General features: G+C 46.2%; 1 protein-coding gene across 1 annotated transcript in view; it reads left to right on the forward strand.

Annotated features, from left to right (window-relative positions):
- The window catches only part of Slit3 (slit guidance ligand 3), a 593,945-nt gene that overhangs the window by 87,571 nt on the left and 483,229 nt on the right, over positions 1-23,145 (forward strand). Inside the window, exon 4 of the mRNA XM_057774230.1 lies at positions 22,759-22,830. Coding sequence (XP_057630213.1) covers positions 22,759-22,830 — 72 coding nt within the window. The remainder of the gene's footprint in view (positions 1-22,758; positions 22,831-23,145) is intronic.

A 23,145-nucleotide genomic window follows, 5' to 3' on the forward strand; every position in this document is an offset into this window, starting at 1 on the left:
TCAAGTCCTAACAATTCAGACTTACAGAGTATCTCCGTCCTCTGGGCCTCCCAAAACCTAGAGAAAGAGGCTGGCCCAGTTTAACAGCTTCTTAATAACCTCCATTAGTACTTATTTAATAGCTGTTATGAGAATTATCTAATTCATTAGTCCCTTATTACCGTCCAGCAAAGGACTGTTGTTGACGTTGGTCAGACATTGCACACAGAGTTCAAGGACACTGGTTCAGAGTGCACTTTGGCTCCCTTCTGAACCCTGCTCTTTTCTAGCTCCCCACAGTGCTGCCCCTCTCCTTTTCTCCTATCTTCTCTGCAGCTTGAGGCATTCCCCCAAAGCAAATACTGATCCAGTACCTACCAACCCAAGCTGAGGGCAGGAGCACGTTCTGTTTGCCTTCAGCGCTCCCCGTCTGCGACCACAGTGTTACCACTGTCAGCCCTGTGGCTCTGTGGTGGCGTAGTCAGCTCCCTTGACCCCACACGACTCACAGAAACCTGTGTTTTTATTTATAGATGAGGATCACTGTAGGAGTCACACCGCAGGGGTGTTGTGTATGGGAGGAGGTGTCTAGTCGTATTGGCCAATGGCAGGTGCACCATAATCTCACCTGACGTTGCAGCGGGCTTAAATCCAGCTGCCTGAGTTCTATACATTTATTCTATACATTTACACAGCACTCAGGAATGAAGCATTGTTTGTCCTCAGACATGACAGTCGCGATGGTTGGTTCTGATTGTCAACTTTACACAATCTAGAGGCTCCTGAAAAGTTATCCTCAATGAGCAAGAGTTTAGATTAGGCCTAAGGGCAAGTCTGTGGAGGGGGGTTGTTCTCTTCATCTTTCTAGCTGATGTCGGAAGATGCAGTCCCCTGTGGGTGGCACCATTCTCCAGCATTGTCACTTAGACTGTGTAAGAATAGGAAGAAGGCTGAACAATAAGCACACATGTATTCATTCTCTTTGCTCATGACTCTCAGTTTGGCTTCGGTTCCTGCCTTAACTTCTACCCACGATAGACGATAACCTGGGTTTGAAAGCCAAAGAGACACTTTGTCCCTTAAAGCTCTTTGCCAGGGTATTCTGTGAGATCGATGACATGAAGCTAGGACCGCATTCTCTGCTGCAGCCATGGCGCCCCCTCAGCCGCCATTTTGTTTTTAACACCATTGTCCTCTGTTGCCAAAGTCCTATGCAGTCTTCAAAGCCCAATGTAAACATTGCATCTTCCATTCAGCTTTTACAAGTCTCGCATATAAAGATAGTTCTGTTCTAGGAGACTCTTATGTAGCACCGACTCGTGTTGCCTTGCCCAACTTAGTCAGTCTTCCTCGGTCGCTGAACCATTAGTGGTCCCCAGTTCTCTTGTTTGTCTGTCTTGTTTTCCCTGCGTGCAACACTTTCCAAACAGAACCTTCCGCAGTTGGAGTTGGCGGTGTCCAGTAGAATTGCCACTTGCCGTGCAGAGCTATTGAGGACTTAAGATGTGGCCAGTATAGCCAAGGGCTGGATTAGAGATTTTATTTCATTTCAGTTAAGTAGCCACACATGGTCAGTGGATAGTGTGTTGGACAGCTCAGAGAGCTGTTGATCAAAGAGTTCCGAGGAATGGATGGAAAATAACAATTGTAACAAGCACCATGTGGGAGTGCATTGTTGCCAAAAGGCATTCTGAGTTTGATTTGATGTGGGAAGGCCGGTCAGGGAGAGCATTCCTGAGGTAGTGATGGCAGAGGAAGGGTCTGACGTAAAAGCATGAGGGTGTAAGTAAGCACATAGCCCATGCAAATGGCCTGTGGTCAAAAGGAGAGTGGCTTGAGAGCAGACCTCCAGGACAGTCGAGGAGCAAACATGGCTCCCCTTCCCACCCCGTATTCACTGAAACGTCAAAAGTGTTTCCCACTCAGCTGTGCAGTTGGTCGCTTTGGTAGGTTTGGTAAAGTTTCAGTTTTGGCTAAGACACTCCACACTGAATCCTCACTTCCTTTACAAAACGCTTTTCCGAAGAACCAGGAAACTGGAATATTGGTTCCTTCCATCTCCAGGAAGGAATCTTGGAATTTTTGTTTTAAGCATCCTTTCTTGCCATGTGACTTGGCTGGTGCGATCTTCTGTGTTTTAGGACTGTGGGTGGCGTTCTGGGTATATTCTGAAAGGGCTGTGCCCTCAGGCAGATGCTGGACCCTCCCTTCAGACCATGTTCCATGCTCCAGGCTCATCCATTCAGCCAACTTGTTTAGTGCCCTCAGCAAGCAGAGGCATTGTGGGATGTGGTCATTCAGTAGAGAAAAAAACTGTACTGCCTCTGGCTTCAGGGAACTTGTACGGAGGTTCTCAGGCAGCTGGACCACCAGCTCTCCTCTACCACAGCTCTGGTGTTGAAGGTCTGGTGTCTTGTTCTCCTGGATCCCTGCAAAATTCAAACATGAGTTTTCCAAATCACCCGATACTGGTATCCTAACCTCTCTGCCTCAGAGCTGAGCCCAGAGTTGCCAGATACTCTTGCTATGAGCTGACCATAGCTTCGTGTATTCTCTCAAGGAACTCTTCCCCTACTTATAAGTGGGGAGCATGTGCATTCTTCAGAAAGCCAAGGTCTTTTAATAAAAAGAAATACATATCTTCTTGTTTACAACAAGCTTGTCCCCCACACCAGTTCCCTTACACCCTGGACTCACAAAAGAGCTCAAGCAAGGTTTAGTTCCCCAGATCTGGCAGAATGGTAAGAAACCCAATTAAAACAAAACAAAACAAACAAACAAAAAAACTACTCAAGTTCTCATCCAAACAAGTTGTCACTAAAGAATGGAGGCCAGATGTTATTTTAGTGAGGAATAACAATGTGGCCATGCTGTAGATTGAACCTGGGGTCTCCATGGATGGTTTCCACGTGCTACGGTAGCTGCACTCCCAGGTAATGGTAGTGCACATTCTCTAGTGTTTTTTTCTGGGACACACATGCTTAGATGGTTAAGGAACAGTTAATGTCCAAGCCACACCCCTTGCCACAGCTGTCCTCACGACAGTAAATCAGATGTAGACCATTGCAGTGAGCTGCAGTAGGCTGAGTTCAGGGTGGGGGGCACAAGCCATTGTCAAAAAAGGGAAAGGACAGATCCCAACTGATCCGCCTCCAGCTCCTCTGTGAGGGATCTGCTTTTGTTGGGAGCCCTCCCATCTTCCCAGTAGCATACTTCAGATAACCATCTACGAATTAAAGATGAAATCCGGCCTTGGAGTGAAGAGTGGCCCTTTGGGGGTTAGCATTACAGCCTGCTCTACCCCAAGGCTGATTCAATGGCAAGCTTTTGGGCCAAAGGAAGTGTTTTCTCTAATTGGCTAAATCTCCATAGGAAGGCCACTGAGCCTGCTACTGCTTCCGTCAGGGCGGTTCTCAGCTCTCAGATTTTTTCTCACACTTTTCAAGTTTTGGATACGATCCATTGTTCACTGGCCTTTGAAACATAGCATGCTGGTATCAGAACTTCCTTAGAGGGCAGAGAAAAATGAGAGAAGAGACAGGTGATGGAACTTAAAGGGTCAGTGGGGACCAAAGCAGAGATGAACCCAGTGGGCAGAGGCAGCAGTGTTGTTCTGGAGAAGGGGTGGATCTCAAGAGTGAGTCAGGCAGGTTTGCACAGGTGTTCTGCCCCAGGCTGGGGACCTGGCTTACAGGAAAGGTTGGACAAGACTAACCATAAAGATCCTTGGGGGGTGTCCCAGCCAAGAGCCTGATTCCAAGCACTTGAAATGCTTCTAGGAAAAGGCCTATACCCACCTGTGAGGAAGGGTGCTGAGGTGTTCCCCCTCACCCCATGGAAACTAAGGACAATAACAGTAGATCCTTTCCCCCTCATTTTGAGAAAATTTTAAAAGTAACTTTTTTGTTAAAATAAATAAAAACATTACACATCAAAATTAAACTGTTCCAATGTGTATACAACTCAACAAATTTCTCTATGGTTAGAGTAATCATTTGGGGTAGAAGCTGTGGAGATTCACATTGAATTTTACACTCTTAATATCAAATGTATTTTATGAACTTATTCAGCACTCCCCAAAAAATCCACGACGGAATTAGAACTAGATAGAAGTAAAGAAACATTAGTTTTATACCCTCTTTCTTAATTCATGTCTACCACCTGCATTCAGCCCTTCTTTGTCCCCTTATAATTAGACTTCCTTGTTTTCTCTGCATGTTACAGTGAACCCACATGTACATTTATTTAATCAGTGGTTCTCAATCTATGGGTCGTAACCCTTGAGGGGGTAGACTGACCCTTCCTCAGGGGTCACCCTAGACCATCAGAAAACATAGATATTTGTACTGTGAATTGTAAATATTGCAGCTATGATGTATCAGTAAAAATAATTTTATGGTTGGGGTCAGCACAGCATGAGGAGTTGAATTATGGGGTATAAACACATGCACACACAAACACACACACACATGTATGTACACACATGTTAAGTCTGGAGCCACACAGGCTAGATTCCACACTCGAGAGAGAACATGCAATGTGGAGATTCTTCTTTCTCTGAATGTGTGACCGATTTATTTTATACATTCCATGTCTGTCCATTTTAAAGATGAAATAGATTAATGATTATAACACCTTTAAAAAACTAGTGCTCAGCAATATGGTTACTATGTTTATTATTTAGACATGAAGAAACAAAAAAAGACAGTTCCCTGTTCGTGAATATAAACTTAGAGTTTGTATACAAGAGGAGCTTGGCGTTTGCACCATTCTTCAATTCACACTCATTCACACTTGCCTTCTTTACTCAAACACCACTGGTGGACAAGGCACTCTTCCAAAACCAGAGATGATGGAGAGCTGGAAATGGCAAACCATAGCCTGTGAGACAAACCCAGCCTTGCTGCCTATTGTTTAAATAAAGTTTTATTCAAACTCAACTGTGCTTATTTATTTACGGCTGCTTTCATGCTTCATGGTCAAAGCTGAGTAGTTGTGACTGACAGCGCAGAGCCTGCAAAGCCTGAAGCGATTACTGTCTGGCTCTTTACGGAAAATGTTTGCTGGCAACACCAATAAGCTTTAGGGGGAAGAAAAGAGTATTGAGAGTCCAGAGAAATGTCTGGTGGCCATTTTACACAAGGCGCTCTTTCAGCCAAGACCTAACTAGTGGATGAAAGAGGAGAGGAGAATGTTCCAGACAGAGGGGACAATATTTGTAAACTCAAAGAAGTGATAAGACAGGGGAAGTTCAAGAGCTGAGTAAAATTCCCCAAGGCTGGGAGCAGAGGACAGATGGCATAAAACTTAACAAATTCTAGGTTTTAAGGGAGCTATTGAAGGAGTTTTAGGAGGAAGTTAACATAATTCGATTTAAATTATAGGGGACTATCAATATAGGATTGAAGGTATGACGTTAAGAGTTGAGAGAGAGGCCGAGACGTGGATTGGAGGTGAGGAGACCTGTGGGGTCCATTTCTGCAACACAGAAGCAGCCGGGACCAGGTGTGACGGTGGAATTAGGAGAAAGGGATGGTTTGGAGACATGGCAGGAGGCCATGCTCCAAGCATCTGTCGATGGGGCACACGGGAATGTCACATAGAACGGAGTGGAGCCTTCTGCTGGTGTGGGAGAACTTATGATAGAGGAGTTGACCATGCCCGTCCTGATGTAGGGTGGGGTAGTCACAAGGATAAATTGGTTGGATGTTTTCCCAGCCGCATGTTCCCTCATTCCACTACTTTAATACCACGGAAGATTCCTTATTAAGTGTTGGGTGCTACATAGGCTCTTCAGCCCATCCACTTGCTGTCCCCCACCCCCATCCTGACTTCCACTGAAACTGGCTCCCTTTCCCCAATGGATTTTATTGCTCTTCTTGGGATCTTGTGATCTTACGAGTTTCTCCCCAGTTTCCCAGTCTATCTAGGCTGTTCTCACTTTCTCCTTGAAGATTCCTGGATTCTCTTCTTCCTATCCCTCACCGCTTTCAGGCTCTGGAGGAATCTTTTCCAACCACTGCCTCCAAGAGTACCTACCTGGGACCAGTCCTTGGGCACCCACTGTCTCCTGCATGACTGGGGAGCAATCTACATTCTCTGTCTCCTCCCTTTGATGGATGCTCCATGTGTTGGCAGGTGCCACCTCCTGGAACCTTCTTCTTCACCTTTTGCTTGCTTTTTCTTTATCTTACTCTTATGCCGACTGTCCTAGGAATTTCCGTTTATTTATCAGATCTGTGTTATGCCGCACTCTGGTCACTATTCTTGATGCTGAAGATAGTCAGAATAGAGCGTATCTTACCCATGTGGACCTTACAGTCTACTGGAACTTGAGAAATAGTACTTGTAATAATTGGGTAGCCAGCGAAGCAGGAGAGTGGGTCAAAGATGGCGGGGCTGAGTCTGTAGTTACAATGAGTGGAAAAGGAAGGTTCCTGGGAGAAGAGGAAGTTTGAGCAGATTTCTGAATGAGGTGGTGATGTCATCTATTGTAATATAAGAGGGATGTTGGTGACCTGAAAGAGAAAGCAGGGAAGTTACCCAAAGGAGGTGCAGAAAGTCATAGCGTGTGAGAAGGTGCAAGAGTGATGAGATGAAGTAGGGAGGGTTCTGGAATGGAAGATGGGCAGATCATGTTGAGATGCCTGGTAAGAATTTTGGTCCTTACTCTGAGTGAACTGAGAGTCACTGGGGATTTCGAGCAAAGTAATAATGTATTTCACATGGTTTGGGGACAGTTGCTGTAGCAACTTGTGGGAAATGGGATGTAGGAGATAAGAATAGAAGAGAAATCCATAAGACAGCTATCGCCCCCGCGTCCCATTTCTCTCTTATACTAGAATTGGTCTGGTCTTCCTTCTAGCCAAGCATCCTCCAAGCTTCAGTGGCTTATGAAATGTGTGTTCTTTTTCCTTGCATATGGATCATGGGTTGGCTGGGTGTGGTTGGTCCCAGTTGGCCTCACGAGGTTCGAGTTGTAGATTAGGTCTAGAGAGGGGAATGTTCTGATGTCAAAGAGAAGAGATCATGTCAAGTTATACAAACACATTTGAAACCTCTGCTCACATCAGTCTTCTATTGACCAAGTCAAGTTTGATGACAGATCTCAGCATCACTGAGACAAGGATATATGTATACAAAAGACACATAGTATAAAAAAAAAAACCTTGAGTGCACAATTCTATGGGAGGGAGGGAGGAAGGGGGAGGGCCGAAACAGTGGACGCACCTGCCACACCCTTTCTTCATGTCAGGGTTCTGTGTCCGTGTTCTCATTTCATGTTCTACCACATCCTGTCTTGTCTCATGTTTCTCTTCATCCATTCTTAGCTAAGGTCCTTTTGACTCATACCCTAACTCACATCTCACACACTGATGTCCGTCCTGTCTGTCCTCTGTAAACCTAAACTTTCTTGGTTGCTCCACTTCCCAGCACATCCCAACAGGTTTCTTTTTACCATATGGCTTGTTCATCTCACATATATCTAGGAAGCTTCAGTGATCAGCCGTTAAGCAACACAAAATTTTGTATATGTCACTATTGTCTGTACTTTCTTCATTGACGGTGCCGATCTGTGTGGCACTTGACTGTTGCTAAACTTGACTTTAAGTCAGCTTCATTTTTTTGTCTTTTTGATAAAGGTATGCATTTTCAAACACGTAAGCACAGATAAGTGTGTATGCATTTCTTGCCCTTTGAAATCTTCAGGGGTATGACCACTGCATTTCGGGGCCCTGGCTTCTCACCTTCTTCCCACCCATTTAGTCCTCCTGTTGTATTAGTCAGGGCTCTCTAAAGAAATAGAACTGATAGAATTAATAGTAAGCATGCATAAACACGCACATGCACACACGAAGAGAGTTCATTCACACACAGACACACAGAGAAAATTTATTGGAGTGACTTACAGGCTGTGGTCTGGGTAGTCTATCAATGGCTGTCTTTCAAAGGAAAGGTCAGGAATCCAGTAGTTTTTTGTTCCATATGGCTGGATGTCTCAGCTGGTCTTCAGTCTACACTGGAATCCTGAGGAATAGGTTCTAATGCCAGCAAAGGAATGTTTCAGGCAGCAGGATGGATGAACTTGGCATTTAGAGTGAGGGCAAGCAGAGAGAAGGCAAGAACTCCTTCTTCTAGTTCCTTTTATGTGCACTACCACTGGAAGGAATGGCCTAGATTTAGGGTGGGTCTTCCCATCTCAAATGATCCAATGAAGAACACTCACAGACATGTCCAGCTCCTTGGGTTTTAGTTGATACCAGATGGAGTCACGCTAGCAACCAATGCTAGGCATCACATGTCCGGTCTCTTCAGGTCATGGTAGGCCTCTCACTATGTGTGTATGGTCATCAGAAATCATTTCAGTGTGGCTTTATCCCCATCATCCTCTGAGCCAGGAAGACTCTACCCTTTGTTCCTTTTCCTGTCCTTTAACAATAGCCTCCTTTCTGAGTCCCTTCACTTCCAGTTAGCCTTGCCTTTTTTCTTGGCTTTTACTGTACAAACCATTGCCTGATTTTACAATTTGCCTTGTAATCTGTATTTGTTGATCTTATCATTCTGGGTCTCAGGTACTCCAAGATCCTCCCCATTCAGCCCATAAGTTTCCTTTGCCTTTCTTTCCCTCTGTAGATAAAAGTGTCTTCTTTACAGATACTTACATCTTAATGTTTTTGGTCACATACTTCTCCTATATTTCTCCATTTTCTATTTCTTGTTTCATCCCTCCTTTCCTTTCCAGATGTTACTCAAATATTGCCTCCTCCATGAAGTCATCAGCAGGAATTCCCAGTCTTTTGGGACAACATGAAGTTGTCATCTATATGATTGGGTCTCATTGATACCTGTCTTGGGAAGCATGGGGCCCGTGGGCCATAGATGGGACATTTTTCTTCTCAGTTTTCTGCATTCCCTTCTTAACGTACACCACATGTGCCCTTGCTCTTCTCACCAAACTGCAAGTCCCTTTAGAAGGCGATGTTGCTGGATTTGGCGTCTCAGAGCATGACACTGAATAGGTACTCAATAAACACTGTTTCTTATTTGGTATACAATTGAGTGATTTGAGCTTTGCTGTTTCAACAGGAGTATAAGTTCTCTGGAGGTAGATCTTGTCATCTCTCTCTCTTTTACTTCCCGTTTGTGTGATGAAACATAGGCGATTGATACATTTCCAGCAAAATGTGTTACATAGCCTCTTAGCCCTTCCAGATGACTGTAACAGAATCCCACGATCTGAGTGACTTATAAACCACTGAAAGTTTTTTCTCATCATTCTGAAGGCTAGGTAGCAAGTTAGTTGACTGGAGGGGACATGCTCTCTGTTCATAGATGGTGACATCCAGTTGTATCCTCAAATGGTAGAAAAAGAGGTGGGTGGGTGCTTGTGGTCTGGATTTTTTTGTTTTGTTTCTTTTTTGTTTTGTTTTGCTCTTTTGAGACAGGGTTTCTCTGTGTAGCTTTGAAACCTGTTCTAGCACTAGCTCTGTAGACCAAGCTGTCTCTACCTCCCCAGTGCTGGCATTATAGGTGTGTGCCACCCCCGCCTGACTGGTCTGTTTTAATAAGGACACAAATTCCAATCATGAGTGCTTCACCCTCACGAAGAACAATCTCTCAGGGACCCCTCCTTCTAATACCCTCACCTTTGGAAGTTAGGGTTTCAATGTGTGAATTTAGTGGAACACAGGCATTCACATTATACGAAATACCAAACCCAGGAGGTGGCTATGGAGAACAATGCCAAGTGCTGCCAGTTAGACAGGCTAGTCCTTTTAAACCCTTACAGGTCTTGAACACTACAAAAACACATCATGGTTTTGAAGACTGAAGTCAAATAACGTGATTTGAGAACCCTTTCCCTCGGTCCATAACTAAAAAGATGTATTTTATGTGAGACAGCTAGCTATGCCCATTGCACACCAGCCTTCCCTCTCAGGAATGGTGCTGAGTTCTCTTCTGGTACCTCAATAGTTTGTGGTGGTGGTGGTGGTGGTGGTGGTGGTGGAGGAGGAGGAGGAGGAGGAGGAGGAGGAGGAGGTGGTGGTGGTGGTGGTGTGGTATGTAAAACAGAGCAGGAGAGACAGTGGTCCAGAGGCCAACACACCTGGAATCTATTTATGAGGATCACTGGTACAGGCCGCAGCTTGGGCCATTCATTTATTTCTCACTAAGTGAACATCTGGGATTCAGTTTGGGATGCCAACAAGTTTGGATGGGAACTTGAAGCTGTGGTTGGGATGTGGACTGCTCAGCAGAGGAGTGGTGGTGAGCCGGGCTCTTCAACTGTTCAAACGGAACGGCCAGTGGGTTGAGAAACCCTTCACACACTGGAAAAACAGGACCGGGGGTGGGGGTGGGGGTGGGGTGTAGTGTCAGGAAGACTCAGTTGCATCAGTGTGACCATGCCCCTTTCCCCTTCTCACCCGGTTCCCTTCCCATCCTGTACTTCTAATAATATACAGGTATTTCCCTTTTCTAGGAATAAAATAATAAGAGAAATTCTTGGACTTGACCCAGGGAGGAAATGCTGCGAGAAAGTAAAGCTCTAATTAGTTATAGATGAGATTTGGTCTCAGATAATTACTCCGCATTCTTGGGCTCATGCCTTAGAGGCCTTAAGATCTTTATTTTTCCCCGTTGCTAGGTTCGTAGATATCTCTCTAAACGCCTGGCTAAACACAGGGCCTTACTCCGTAATTAACAGATCTGCGAGGGCGAGAGTGTTTGGAAGAAAAACGAAAGAGAAGTTTGTCATTCACAAGCGAGGAGCGTTGGAATCTTGGCTGTCAGGGCTCCCCCCCCCCCCTTCTAACTTTGAACTTACTCAGAACAAAAAGAAAAGGCCAGTGGGTTCAAACGGGATCATTTGAAGCAGTACAGTTCGGGAAATTTTCTGCTGAGTTGCACCTGCCCTTCCTGACATCAGCCAGCTATAGTATTTCTCTTTCAATTTACAACTGTCAGTTTCCTACCTGTGTGGGTTGAAGGGGTTTGAGGCCCTGAGAAAGGGCCTAGAATAACGCAGAGAATGTGGAGTCTGTGACGGCGTATGCACATGTCATCGAGTGTAGGACCAGCTTTCTCATGTTCTTTGAAGGATTTTTTTCAGTGCAAAAACATTCCTCGAACTGCCCAAAGTGTTTTCCTCTTAATTTCTAGTAGAAATGACTTGACGTTAACCACAGGCTGTCCGTGGCTCACTTAGGTCTCAGTGGAGTAAGCTTTCTGCAGAGCAGTGATAAGGTCCAAGGAATTCTGTCTCCCTTTGCGGCCCCCAACACAGTGCTTCTGTATTTATGGTCAGGCATCACATGTACACGCATGCACACGCGAGCATGTGCGTGCATACACACACACACACACACACACACACGTGAACGTTAGGCCTCTATGGGCTGTCTGGCATTCCCCTTCTGCATCTCTCACTGTTTGCTGTTTAAAAACCTCTCCCTGGCAATGTCTTATCTGGTATAGACCTAAACCCGCACTCTCCCCAATCCCTGTTCAAGTGCTGACCTCAGCCATACAGTTCAAAAGGTATAACCGTATCTCCAAACTCTCAGTGTGCTCTTGCCAGCATGACATTGTTTCATCTGTCTTGTGAGTGTGACCCTCTCTGGTGACTTGGTTGTGGCTAGGATGGCTGGCCAGTGAACCCTAGGGAATCTGCCTGTCTTTCCCTCACTAGCACCGAGATTAAAGACACGTGCCAGCCTTGCTTGGCTTTTATGAGGGTTCTGGGACTCCAGACTCATGTCCTCATGTCTGCACACCAGGGGCTTTACTGACCGAGCCACCTCTCCAGCCCTTGATGTCTTTGTTGCACCCACTAGCCAGCCAACCAACTGACCATCCGGCAAGCATGCATCGAGCACCTGCTAGTTGCTAGAAATCATTCCCTGTGCAAAATGAACAATCCCTGCGTTCATGGCATTTAACACTTGATAGCAGGGGTCATGATTCCTGTTCTTTAAGAGACAAAGGCATGGGGAGGTTAAATTGTGAGCTTGGCTTAGAATCCAAGTGCCGTCGTTTTCAGATCTGTTTGTTTGTTGCTTTTTATTCAAGACAGACTTTCCCTGCATAGCTCTGGCTGCTCTGGTACTTGCTCTGTAGACCAGGTTGGCCTCAACCTCAGAGATCTGACTGCCTCTGCCTCCTGAGTGCTGGATTTAAGGTGTGCAGCACCACTTTGGGCTCCCCCACCCCCATCTTAGACTGAGGATGGTAAGATCAATCTTAGGAGGCATGCAGTTGATGATTCTGTTGATGGAGGAGAGGCCAAGGGTGGAGCTGAGCTATCTGCTACAGCTCTTCTAAGCCTGGCCTCATGCTCTCAGTGCCCTGCAAGGGCCTACATGATTCACAGGCTCTTATCTTGTCCCTGTGCGCCTCTCTCTCTTCTATCACCCAGCCCCGGTTTCATGGCTGTCACTACTGTCATTTGAACTACCTTCCAATCCCTGTCCCTCTGTCTTCCTCTATCATCCTCACTTGGAAAAACCTGAACCCCGGCCGAATCCAGTCTGCTGCTGTTTGTACTCTTTCAGAAATGGGACTTTTATGCGACTGAGCTAAAACATCTATGTGGGCAGATTGCAGCTATTCCATCGCTGGCCACAAGTGGCCATTTGCTGCTGCCCGCCCATCTCCCGCCCCTTTTTAGACAGCTGTTTCTCACTTTCCTTCTCAGTCATCAAACACCTCCTTCCCCTCCTCCATCTCTGCTCAGAATCTGATTTCTTCTTCACGAGGAGAAAAACAGAAGTGGCTGCAAGAGACTTCCAGAGGCTCCTAAGCCTCTACTTGTTATTGTTTCTTGAGCGCTCTCTCTCTCTCTCTTTCTCTCTCTCTTCCCTGCTGGTGCTCCAGCTGACCCACCGTTGGCCCTGTCACAGTTCAGGGCCTTCCCTTTGCACTGAGTTTTCCTCATCACCTACATAGAACTCTCCCTTTCTCCCCATGCAGCAAGGGGTGGAGCTGTGTGTCTGTAATCTCGGCACTCAGAAATGAGGCGCAAGGGTCATGAGTGAGAAGCTAGCACAGCTCCAAGAAAGTCCCCACCGCTTCTGTATCCGTGGCTCTCCAACTTCCTAATGCTGTGACCCTTTAATACAGTTCCTCATATTGTGGTGACCCCAACCATACAATTATTCCATTGCTACTTTATAACTGTAATTTTACTATGGTTATGAATCATAATGCAAATATCTGATATGCATGCTATGCGATATGTGACCCCCCCCTCAAGCGTGTCGTGACCCACAGGTTGAGAATCACTGCTTTATTAGCATCAGCTCGCCGTTTGTTTGGGATCATGCTCATTTGCATGTAAACGTGTCACTGTTTTCTCCATCTGAAAAAAAAGAATAAAACAGTCAAACCTCTTTCTTGGTTCTCTATCACCTCCTGTCAATCTGCCATGGAAAATGTCTTAATGCTATTTCATTTCTTTATTTTCTCCTTCCACTTTTTTTTTTTTTTTTTGAGCCATTCCAGCTCAGAGCTCACTGCCATCTCTGGGCCAAGCCTTGATCTCAAGTCTCCAGTGAGCTCCGTTACTGCTGAGACCAGGGCTCTCCTCCTTTCTCTCTAGGCCTTCCCTTTCTGCCCTTCCTTCCTTGGAACTCTGTCTTCACTTGGCCCTACAACTCTACGTGTTTCTCCCCACAACCCACAGGGGCCTGTGTCCTTGTCATCCAGTCCCTGAGGGATGGTGGAGCCCAGACTTCTGTCATCTTACATCCTCGACCATGGAGACCAAATCCAGATTCATGACCCTCGATGCCACTCTCCCTCTGAATCTTAGCTCCCAAACCCAGATTTGCATATGTGACTATCTATGCAGCATTTATGCTTGGACAGACACAGGCAGATGTAACTGAGCACATTTAAATCTGCTCCCTGCCTCCACCTTCTCTCCTCGCCATCTTCCCCAGTTGGGAAATCGAAGTTCCAAAGTATGTAATGTTCTGCCTTCATCTCTCTTCTGATGACCTCTGCTCCATCGGTGTGTCTCGTCTCCTCCCCCTTAGATAATTTCTAGAGCTTGGCCACTTGTCGTCTCCACAGCTGCCACCCTAGGTTCAGGGAGAAGAGCATTTCCAAAGAGCGGAGCAGCCTGCTCAGTCCCACGAGGCAGGGCAGTCTGCACCTCGGTAGTTTCTCAGAAGGGATTCAGAGCAGAGACCTGAGCCCAGGAAAGCCGCCTAGTGCATTGGCCCATTGTGAGATGTGGGGTACAGAAGTCACTGGGAAGATCTGAGGGCCACTACCACGTGACCTGACTGCCTAGAATTTATCTCCCTGTGTATGTGTGTTCATAAGAATGCATATGTGCTCTCTCTATCTGTGTTTTTATGGAGTCCAAACCTTTAGCTGCTTATAATAACTCCACATACAGCCTTCTGGGGCTCCCAGAGATTCTAGTGATCTCTTCTTTCCTGTTTTAAAATGTGTGTGTGTGTGTGTGTGTCTGTGTGTGTGCATGCATGTGCGCACATGCGTGCTCACCCTTGCATGTACGTGTGAAAGCCAGAGATGGATGTCAACTGCCTCCCTCTAGCTTTCATTACTTTATGTTTGGAAAAGGTGGAGTGTCGTTTTGTCGTTTTTGAGACAGGATCTCACAATAACCTGCAGCCTACTCCTGAGCTAGACTGGCTGACAAGTGCCCCTGGGATCTGCCATTCTCTGCAGCCCCAGTGTGGGGTCACAGACATATACCATTACATTTGACTTGATACATGGATCCTGCGGACCTGAATTCAGGTCTTCATGCTTATGCATTTTCCCCACTGAGCCATCTCCTAAGACCTACAGTGCTCTTGGCTTTGGTCATTCCTAAAGCCTGACTGCAGCCTCAATTTCATCTGCATTGTTTTATCTGCATTTGTCTGAGATGCAGCAATGCTGCAGCCATGGGTTTCTTGGTGCCCATCTCATTCTCTGAAGGCCCATGGTTCTCTACTGCAGCGGCATAGACAGAAACCAGGCGTTTGTGATCTCCTTGCCCTCTTTTCCTCCAGAAATCAGTCTTCTGCATGAATAGGGAGCTGTACCTTGCTGCTAGTTCCCTTTGGGGATTATTGAAGCAGCCTCCTGTTACCCAAGCAACAAAATCTTGAATGCAGAATGGCAGAGGGTCCAGGGCACAGACTTGAGTGTCCAAGAGTCCTCTGCTTGAGCCTCATTTATGAATTGCGGGATTTTGGTTGCATGAACTTACCCAATCTCCCTTGTGTGTCAGCGCTAAAGGGTTGCTTAAAAGACTAAGTGAACCATATATATAAAGTGTCTGGCATATCTCAGTGCATAGTAAGCACCCTATGTTAACATTTTTTTTTAAAAAAAGGAAGGATCTAATGAATGATTAACACGGCCAATAGACTAGCAGCGGAAGCTTTATGAGTCACTACAGGGTCAGAGTGTTATGAGCTGGTGTCCTCCCTCCTCCTTTAGGTCCTTCCTCCCTTTCTTCACCCATCAGTGTTGATGACCACATTTTCTCTGTGGCATCATAGAAGAGGAAAGGAGCTCTTGCGAGTGCAAAAAGAAAAGTATGTACATTGTTAGTGTGGTGAGATCGTGGGGTTCATTTGTTACTGCCTTGCTGACCAATACACTCATCTATGATAGAAAAATCAGTCTGTACTTCTGAGCTCCTGATGATAATGGTAATAACAGTAGTTGTAACTGCTACCCTTTCTTGAGCCCTAGAGAGAGACTACAAAGCTGTTTGCCTTTCTCCCTCTCAGGTATCATGTTAGGGACATGGGTTTGCTATTACACAATAACTGTATTCTTTTTTTAAATTGTGCTTTTAAAATAATCTCTTTTAAGTTCTCGTAAACAACTTCAATGATGAAAAGACTGCTTGGGGGCAAGAAATTTAGTCTACAACAGAGTTAATTCTCCTCAGAAATCTGAAAAACAAGTTTTTTTTTTTAATTGCTCTTAGGTTACTTGAGAGTTGCAAACTAAAAATAACTAATCTTAAAAGTTGGCAGAAGCCAACCCAAATGTCATTGAGCACATGCTGAACATGGTGGATGCTGGTGATTAGTTAACTTCCTTCTAAACCAGGGCAGTCAGTTTTGAATTGGTTCATAATTGCTATAATTAGGAAGAGCCCTCATCCATCACTAAAGCTGTCTACTGCCACTACTATTAAAAAGGGAGCCCAACAGTCTCTCAACTCAAGTGACCCTGTGTGTAGAGGCCATTGGCCAACAGATTCTCAGCTCCCCCCCGCCCAACAGGGGCAGAAACCCTAACCAGTCAAAAGTCAGGCTGCAAACTGGGTAGGTTTGATAAGGGCAGTTTGCATCAGGAAACTCCATGGGGCAGGATAATAGACTGAATTTGCTGTGTGTGACAGGTGTCAAATCATCTATGCTACAGCAAGCAGCTGGTGGAAGCCGCCCCTCATCTAGATTCCCCAAAGTTTCATCTTTGCTCCAACTTAGAGTGACGCCTATGAGCTGGTGCCAGTGTGAAGCTGAGGTGTGAGGCCTCTCCGGTGGGTTTTTGCCCTTGCCCTAGAGGTTTCTGTCATTCTTAAGGCTTTCTAGCCTGGATTCTCCCCATCTTTTTCTGTCTTGGAGAACAAAGTAGCATTGATGCTTTCTGCATAGACAGGGGGCTGTTTCTGAAAGTGTCATTGGACTGAGAATAAGCACAGGCTGCTTGTGACTAAAGCAAGCAGTCTTGGTGACCTTTTGGGGTCACCACACAGGCTTGCTCTCTCCAGGGTCTAGCCCAAGACACCTGGACATTCCACTCTGCCCTGCCGGCATGTGGGTGGTCCGTCCTAGAGGTCATCTACTCTGTCCTTTCCCCAGGGAGGCGAACTGGTGAGCCTGACCCCTTCTCACCTTGTACAGCTGAGTCTGGAAGCTGAGGCTCTGGAAGCGGTTTCTCCTCACTACATGCTCCCCCATACCTAGCTGAGGGAGGCATACACTTCCTCAGACTCCCCCAAGTGGCCGCTCCTGACAGTTGGTTTATGCATCAAATTGAGTTCACCTTCTTATTTAGCTTCTCCAAGATCACGAATTATAGGCTCAATGTCCTTTATTTATGGCTAGAAACCAAATATGAGTGAGTACATCCCATGTTCCTCTTTTTGGGTCTGGCTCACCTCACTCAGGATAGTGTTTTCTATTTCCGTCCATTTGCATTATGCATCAAATTGAACAAGCCCTTATTAAGGGTCCCTTGTGAGCCTGCTGCTTTTTGTCCTTAGGACACAAAGAATATGTTAGACATATTTCCCACCGTGGGAAGATGAGACTTACATATTAGGCATTGAATCAAGACGGTGTATAATGAAGGGCTAAGTTGCCAGCATTAGCTACAGCTTTAGCATCGGGCATCTGCCTTCAGATCCCATATCAGCAGGTTGGCTGTTTGGCTACAGGCAAGGACCTGATCCTTCTTAAACCATTGTATTCCCCACCACCACCAAGAGTCCCGGCCTCCAGGCATTTCTATGGGAATTCGGGGAGAGAATGTATGCAGAGGTTCTGAACTGTGGCACAACCCCTTCTGTTCTCTGCCCCTCCCTTTTCTCTTCCCGTCATTAGTGATTGGTGAGTTCGAATGGTCAGCTACCCAAGCTTGATCTCAGGAGGCCCCTTTTACTTCCTCCATTGCTGCCAATCCCTCAGCCTGTTCACACTGTTCCTTCCCAAACCCCTGTTGATTACACCTGCCATCTGGCTCCGCATCAGTTCTTGATGATTGCTAACTAAGCCCGTGCTTCACTGCAGAACTCTCCTCACTGCCTCCCCTTAATTGCAGCGTCACCTCCTTCTAACCAGATGACCACTTCCTTGCTCAGTTCTCCAGTTGCTAATCATTTTACACAAGTCACCCCCACCTTCCTCACAAAAATCAGTACAGGACTGACCCCCAACGTCCCACAGAATCCTGGCATCTAAAGGGATGCACATCTAAACCTAGAATTCTTTGTTCATGGCTCCTGAAGAGTCTTCCATTCATCCTTCCAGTTTGAACTCAAACTCGTTTTGTTTGGAGGCAGTCCTTTCACCGGAACTGGCCTAGCTGCTCCTCCTCCACGTTCCTTTAACACCTACGTTTACAAGATCATAGAGTAATTTTGTTTCATATCTGTCTCCCCTAACAGCATATGGTCATCTTGAAGAAGGGACTGTGTCTTACTCGTCTTTTCATGATCTTATTCAAAAAGAACTGGAAGCTGGGTAGTGGTGGTGCCTGCCTTTAATCCCAGCACTTGGGAGACAGTGCTCTGAGTTTGAGGCCAGCCGGGTCTACAGAGGGAGTTCCTGGACAGCCAGGACTACTGAGAGAAACCCTATCTCAGAAATATGAAAACAAACCAAAACAAAACAAAACCCCATGCAGAAGAAAATATAAAAAAAGAACTGGAGAGATGCAAGGGCATAAGGAAACAAAGGATAGATGATGATGATGGTGATGATGGTGATGATGATGATGATGATGGTGATGATGATGGTGGTGGTGATGATGGTGATGATGGTGATGATGATGATGGTGGTGGTGGTGGTGATGATGGTGGTGATGATGATGATGGTGATGATGATGATGATGGTGGTGATAATGATGGTGGTGATGATGATGGTGGTGGTGATGATGGTGGTGGTGGTGATGATGGTGGTGATGATGGTGATGGTGATAATGATGATGGTGGTGATGATGGTGATGATGATGATGGTGGTGGTGGTGATGATGGTGATGATGATGGTGGTGATGATGATGGTGGTGGTGGTGATGATGGTGATAATGGTGGTAGTGATGATGATGGTGGTGGTGGTGATGATGGTGGTGGTGGTGGTGATGATGATGTTAATGAATGAGTAGTTGGGTAGATGAATAGTTAAATGGACAGATAGATGAATGGGTATGTGGCTGACTGAAATGGATCAGTTCAACAGGGGTCAAAATTGATCATATGTTGAATGCATCAACGTCTTCAACAACCTCACAAAACCAAGACTGTGCTTCTTAAAGATTCACAGTTGACGTCGAAACTATGACTGCAACTCAGCAACCAGCGGGCTTTTGGCTTTGATCCATAGGGAAGTTTAGAGGTGCCTCATAGAAGAAAAGGGGACACATGCATGAGCCCTATGCTAGCTTGACCTGGCAGCCTCCTGCTGCCCTCCTGCATCCTTGTTGGTTGTGTCAGGTCCATGGAGCTCCGTGTTCAGACCATAGTTCATTTTAGCTCAAACTGTGACTAGAGATTGCCACCTCCAGTGCCAGAGTCATCGAAGCAGGTGGCATCAAAGCACCAAGGCCAACAGCCACCATCTGCAACTTTCTGGAAAACAGCTTGTTTCTCTCCCTTCGATACTCAAGAAGTCTGATAAGTGGCCTCCTTGCTTGAAGTTTCACTTTCTTTCGAACCAAGCTATCACTCCTACAGAGAGCTTTTAGAGGAAGACCTTTGGTCCATTGTTTCACCAAGGAAAACTGAGTAAGTCGTAGCGTGACCTGGAGGTATACTATTTTGCTCCTGATATGGAGAACTGGCGTGTGACCCAACCAAGTGGCAGTGGAAAGGCCTTGGGGCTACTGGGATCGGAGCCCAGCCTGGCCGCCAGGAATCCTCATTCAGGGGTTGAGAAGCAGCCGGGAGAGCACAGTTGGCTAAATTAGGTTGTGTTTTTATTTTTGCCCAGCCGTAAATACCGGCAAAGAAATGAAAACTATTTCTTCCCTTTTGGGAGCCTCGGAGTCAAATTGGCTTTATTTTTAGCTGTAGCTCTGGGCTCTGTCTAGGGCTTTTAGCACACTATACACCCTTCTCACTGCTGTAAGAGGCAGAGGGCTGGACTTCAGGGGTTTTGCCTAGACCTGAGTGCTGGGTGTCTGGATGGAATTCTTAGCAGACTTCATGCAGCTGTGACGACAAGGGTGGTTTCAGACAGACCGAAAGAAAGGCCCAGTTCTTGCCTGAAGGGCCACCAAGAGAGTCCTTTTCAGGCAGGGCTGTGTACTCCGAGCAGGTCAGTGTCTGGTGAGGGTGGAGGAAGTGGCCATGCCATCCTAGATGAAAAGAAAGAGAATGAAAAGTGAGGCAAGGGAAAGGGCCAGGCACTTTTGTTCTGTGGAGGCTTTGAGCACTCTGGTTCCGGACCTGAAGCTAGCTGACTGTCCAGATCCTGCTACGGCACCCCTGAGAGATGCTGTGGCCTCCACCTGGCCTGCATCACTGGCTTTGAATCCATTATGTAAGAGACGGGAACAATAACAACCCAGGCTTTAAGCTCCGCCGTGAGATTCTGCCAGGGCAGCCTGAAGCACAGCACTTGGTATGCAGGGCAGCAGGTGGGATCAGCCATTCTCAATCGTGCCATCATGTGGCGTCCAGCCCTTCCACGTGCAGTAGGCCAGTTCTCACTGGAACACACGGGAGTAGAGTTATTTTGCAGTTGGAAAACCAAAGGTCAAAGGATTCAGTAACTTGTCCTCAGATCTACAGTGAGAATATAATCAATCAAACCTGAACCCAGCACTGGTCAGCCCCAGTCCTAACACTGTGCCTTCTATGGGACTAGTGACTTCTGTGTCCTTTGAAAGGACTTATCACTAACCACATAGGAACTACTTACTCTAAGCAGGGGGCTGGTTTTCTCAGCCTTGGGCTTCCCAGTTTCATGGCAGGAATGTGCAAAGAAGATACCAGAAGTGATTTTTTTTTAAGCAGAAAAAAGAAAACTCATCGAGACAGGCTGTAGAATGATGTGTATCAGAGCCTGTTAGAAGGGAAAACTGGGGAGTTGTTTAATGGATAGACTCCGTTGTGTGTGACTAATAAATCCTGGAGATTAGTGGTACAACCAGAAGGATACAGTCCACACTACTGTGCCCCATGCCTCTGAACTGTGTGCTTAGAAATGGAGAAGACAGCTAATCTCATGTTGTATGATTTTAGCATCATTTTTAAACAATTAGAAAAAAGATCACAGGTACTGGAGTGAGACCACTGTAGAGGTAGCCGCGGGTGAGAGCATTTTTTGTCCATATTCCCAGCCTTTTGTTCCATCTTCACACTGATCAGAAGCCTCTTCAGCACTATCCCTGGTCCCACCCACGTGGCACAAACTTTGTCAGGGCCCAGTTGTGTACTTTTTGAAAGACACATTAGGCGACATTGTAAATGCCTTTCTCCTTCATGCTTGGCCCTTTCTGACCTCCTTCGAGTCCCTGGTTTCCCTGCAGCATTTGTCTATAGGATGGGAGAAGAGAGTAGTAGGCAAGTCTCCCTTACAGAGTCATGTTGTCTTGGAGTACATGTAGGGGAAGGGTCAGGCTTAGACTTCACTGCTGAGAAGCTCGGTGCAGATCCTGGCTTTCTGCTCAGTTTGCCTAGCTCTAACATGGGGGTAACAGCTGTTCCCTGCAACTGCCTTCGGCCTCTGTGAGAAGTTGCAATGCAAACCAGCATGGAAATAGCTAGGGACAGAGTCCCCTCTGGCTTGGTTACCTCAAGAAAGCAGTCCTCATCAATATCACAACAGAGGCTTAGTGTCCTTTGGGAACCTCTACAGTGGTGTTCAGGAGACACTGGGCTATTTTTTGTGTTCATCAGTTTTGAGCCACTATGACCACAATTCCTGACTTCGATAAGGAAGGAAAGGTTTTTGTTTTTTGTTTTTAATTTGGCTCTTTCAGAGTTTCAATTCATCATGGCAGGAGAGGCATGGCAGAGAAGCTCACTCAGAGGTAGGAGGGAGGAATGTGCGATTGGTAGACCAGAGAGCAGGAGAATATTGGAACCTCCAGAGGCTCTTTCCTTAATCATATATTTCTGCCAGCCAGACCCCAGCCCTCTAAAGGTTCTACATAATCTCCAACTAGCCTGACACCCGGAGACCCAAGCATGAGCCTGTCAGGTTCTGATCCTAAAATCTCTGTTGGCAGTTGCCCAGTATAGACATCTCTATATGACTGAGTTTAACTGCAAGCCATACTTTTTGCCCAGAGTTTGGGCCCCTATTTGGGGCCAGTTTCTTGATTAGCTGCAGTGATGAAAACCCACCATGCTGTCACATCCCATAAACATATCTTAATTGCTTTTAGCTTAGAAGAAAATAAACTTTTAGGTTGAAATAAATGCCTTCTAGTAAATGTATAACATACTTATTTTTATACTCGGACAGATATAATACGTAAAAATGTCTTATGGACAAAGCAACCCAGAAGAGGCCAAAGGGTCAAAGACCCTTGAATGTCACAGTGCAGCCCTGCTGTGCCCCCCATGGCAGAGATTGGTTTTGGGTCCCTCAACTCATACTGATCTGACTTGCCCTCTTTTCTGTTCCTATGGCAACTGCCATCTGCTCCATCCCCACTATTATTTAAGACGTGGTACATTTTCTCTGATATTTAATTCATGCTATGAAAAGCTCAGAAGTGTTGCCTGGAGTCCACGGGAAAGAAGGTTGTCACCATTGAGTGATGTCTGTCCTAGACTCGCGACTGAGGAGGGGAGGCACAGCCAGTATGCTCGGTTTGCACCCATGACTGACATGGATTTCTATCTCCAGCCTGACTACAAACTCTGTTATAATGGCATATATGCCTTATGTGTGTCGAGCATACCATGCTGAAAGATCTAGAAAGTCTCTTCCTGGGGATGGATCAGTTGATCAAAACAATGTCATGTGTGTGTGTGTGTGTGTGTGTGTGTGTGTGTGTGTGTGTGTGCTGCCTGTACTCGACACCCCTTTGACATCTTTTCATTCATCTTTTCCTCCCCAGACGCCTGAACAAGAACAAGCTCCAGGTCCTTCCGGAATTGCTTTTCCAGAGCACACCGAAGCTCACCAGACTGTGAGTAGCGTTCATGTGTATTCTCTACCTTGCGTCTCACCTGGCTTTGGTCTCATGGATTCTATGGTTGTGGTGGTGTATGTCACCCATGCCGTGTGGAGCTTCAGAGCAGAGTCTGCCTTCTGGCTCCTTTTGTCAGAGCTGGGTGGCTTTATTGGCCAGTGGAGGCTAGTAATGTGTGGTGATGGATTTTCTTCTTCCCTTGCAAGGAGGGAGGAAGGTCTTCCATTGGGTCTGAACTTACTGCATGGAATTTCTCCGAGAGGGGTTGGGGTGACTTTATTCATCAGAAGCTGCCTGTGTGTGTTCTTAAAA

The sequence above is a fragment of the Chionomys nivalis genome, chromosome 7 (assembly GCF_950005125.1).
Source record: "Chionomys nivalis chromosome 7, mChiNiv1.1, whole genome shotgun sequence".
Taxonomy (NCBI): domain Eukaryota; kingdom Metazoa; phylum Chordata; class Mammalia; order Rodentia; family Cricetidae; genus Chionomys; species Chionomys nivalis.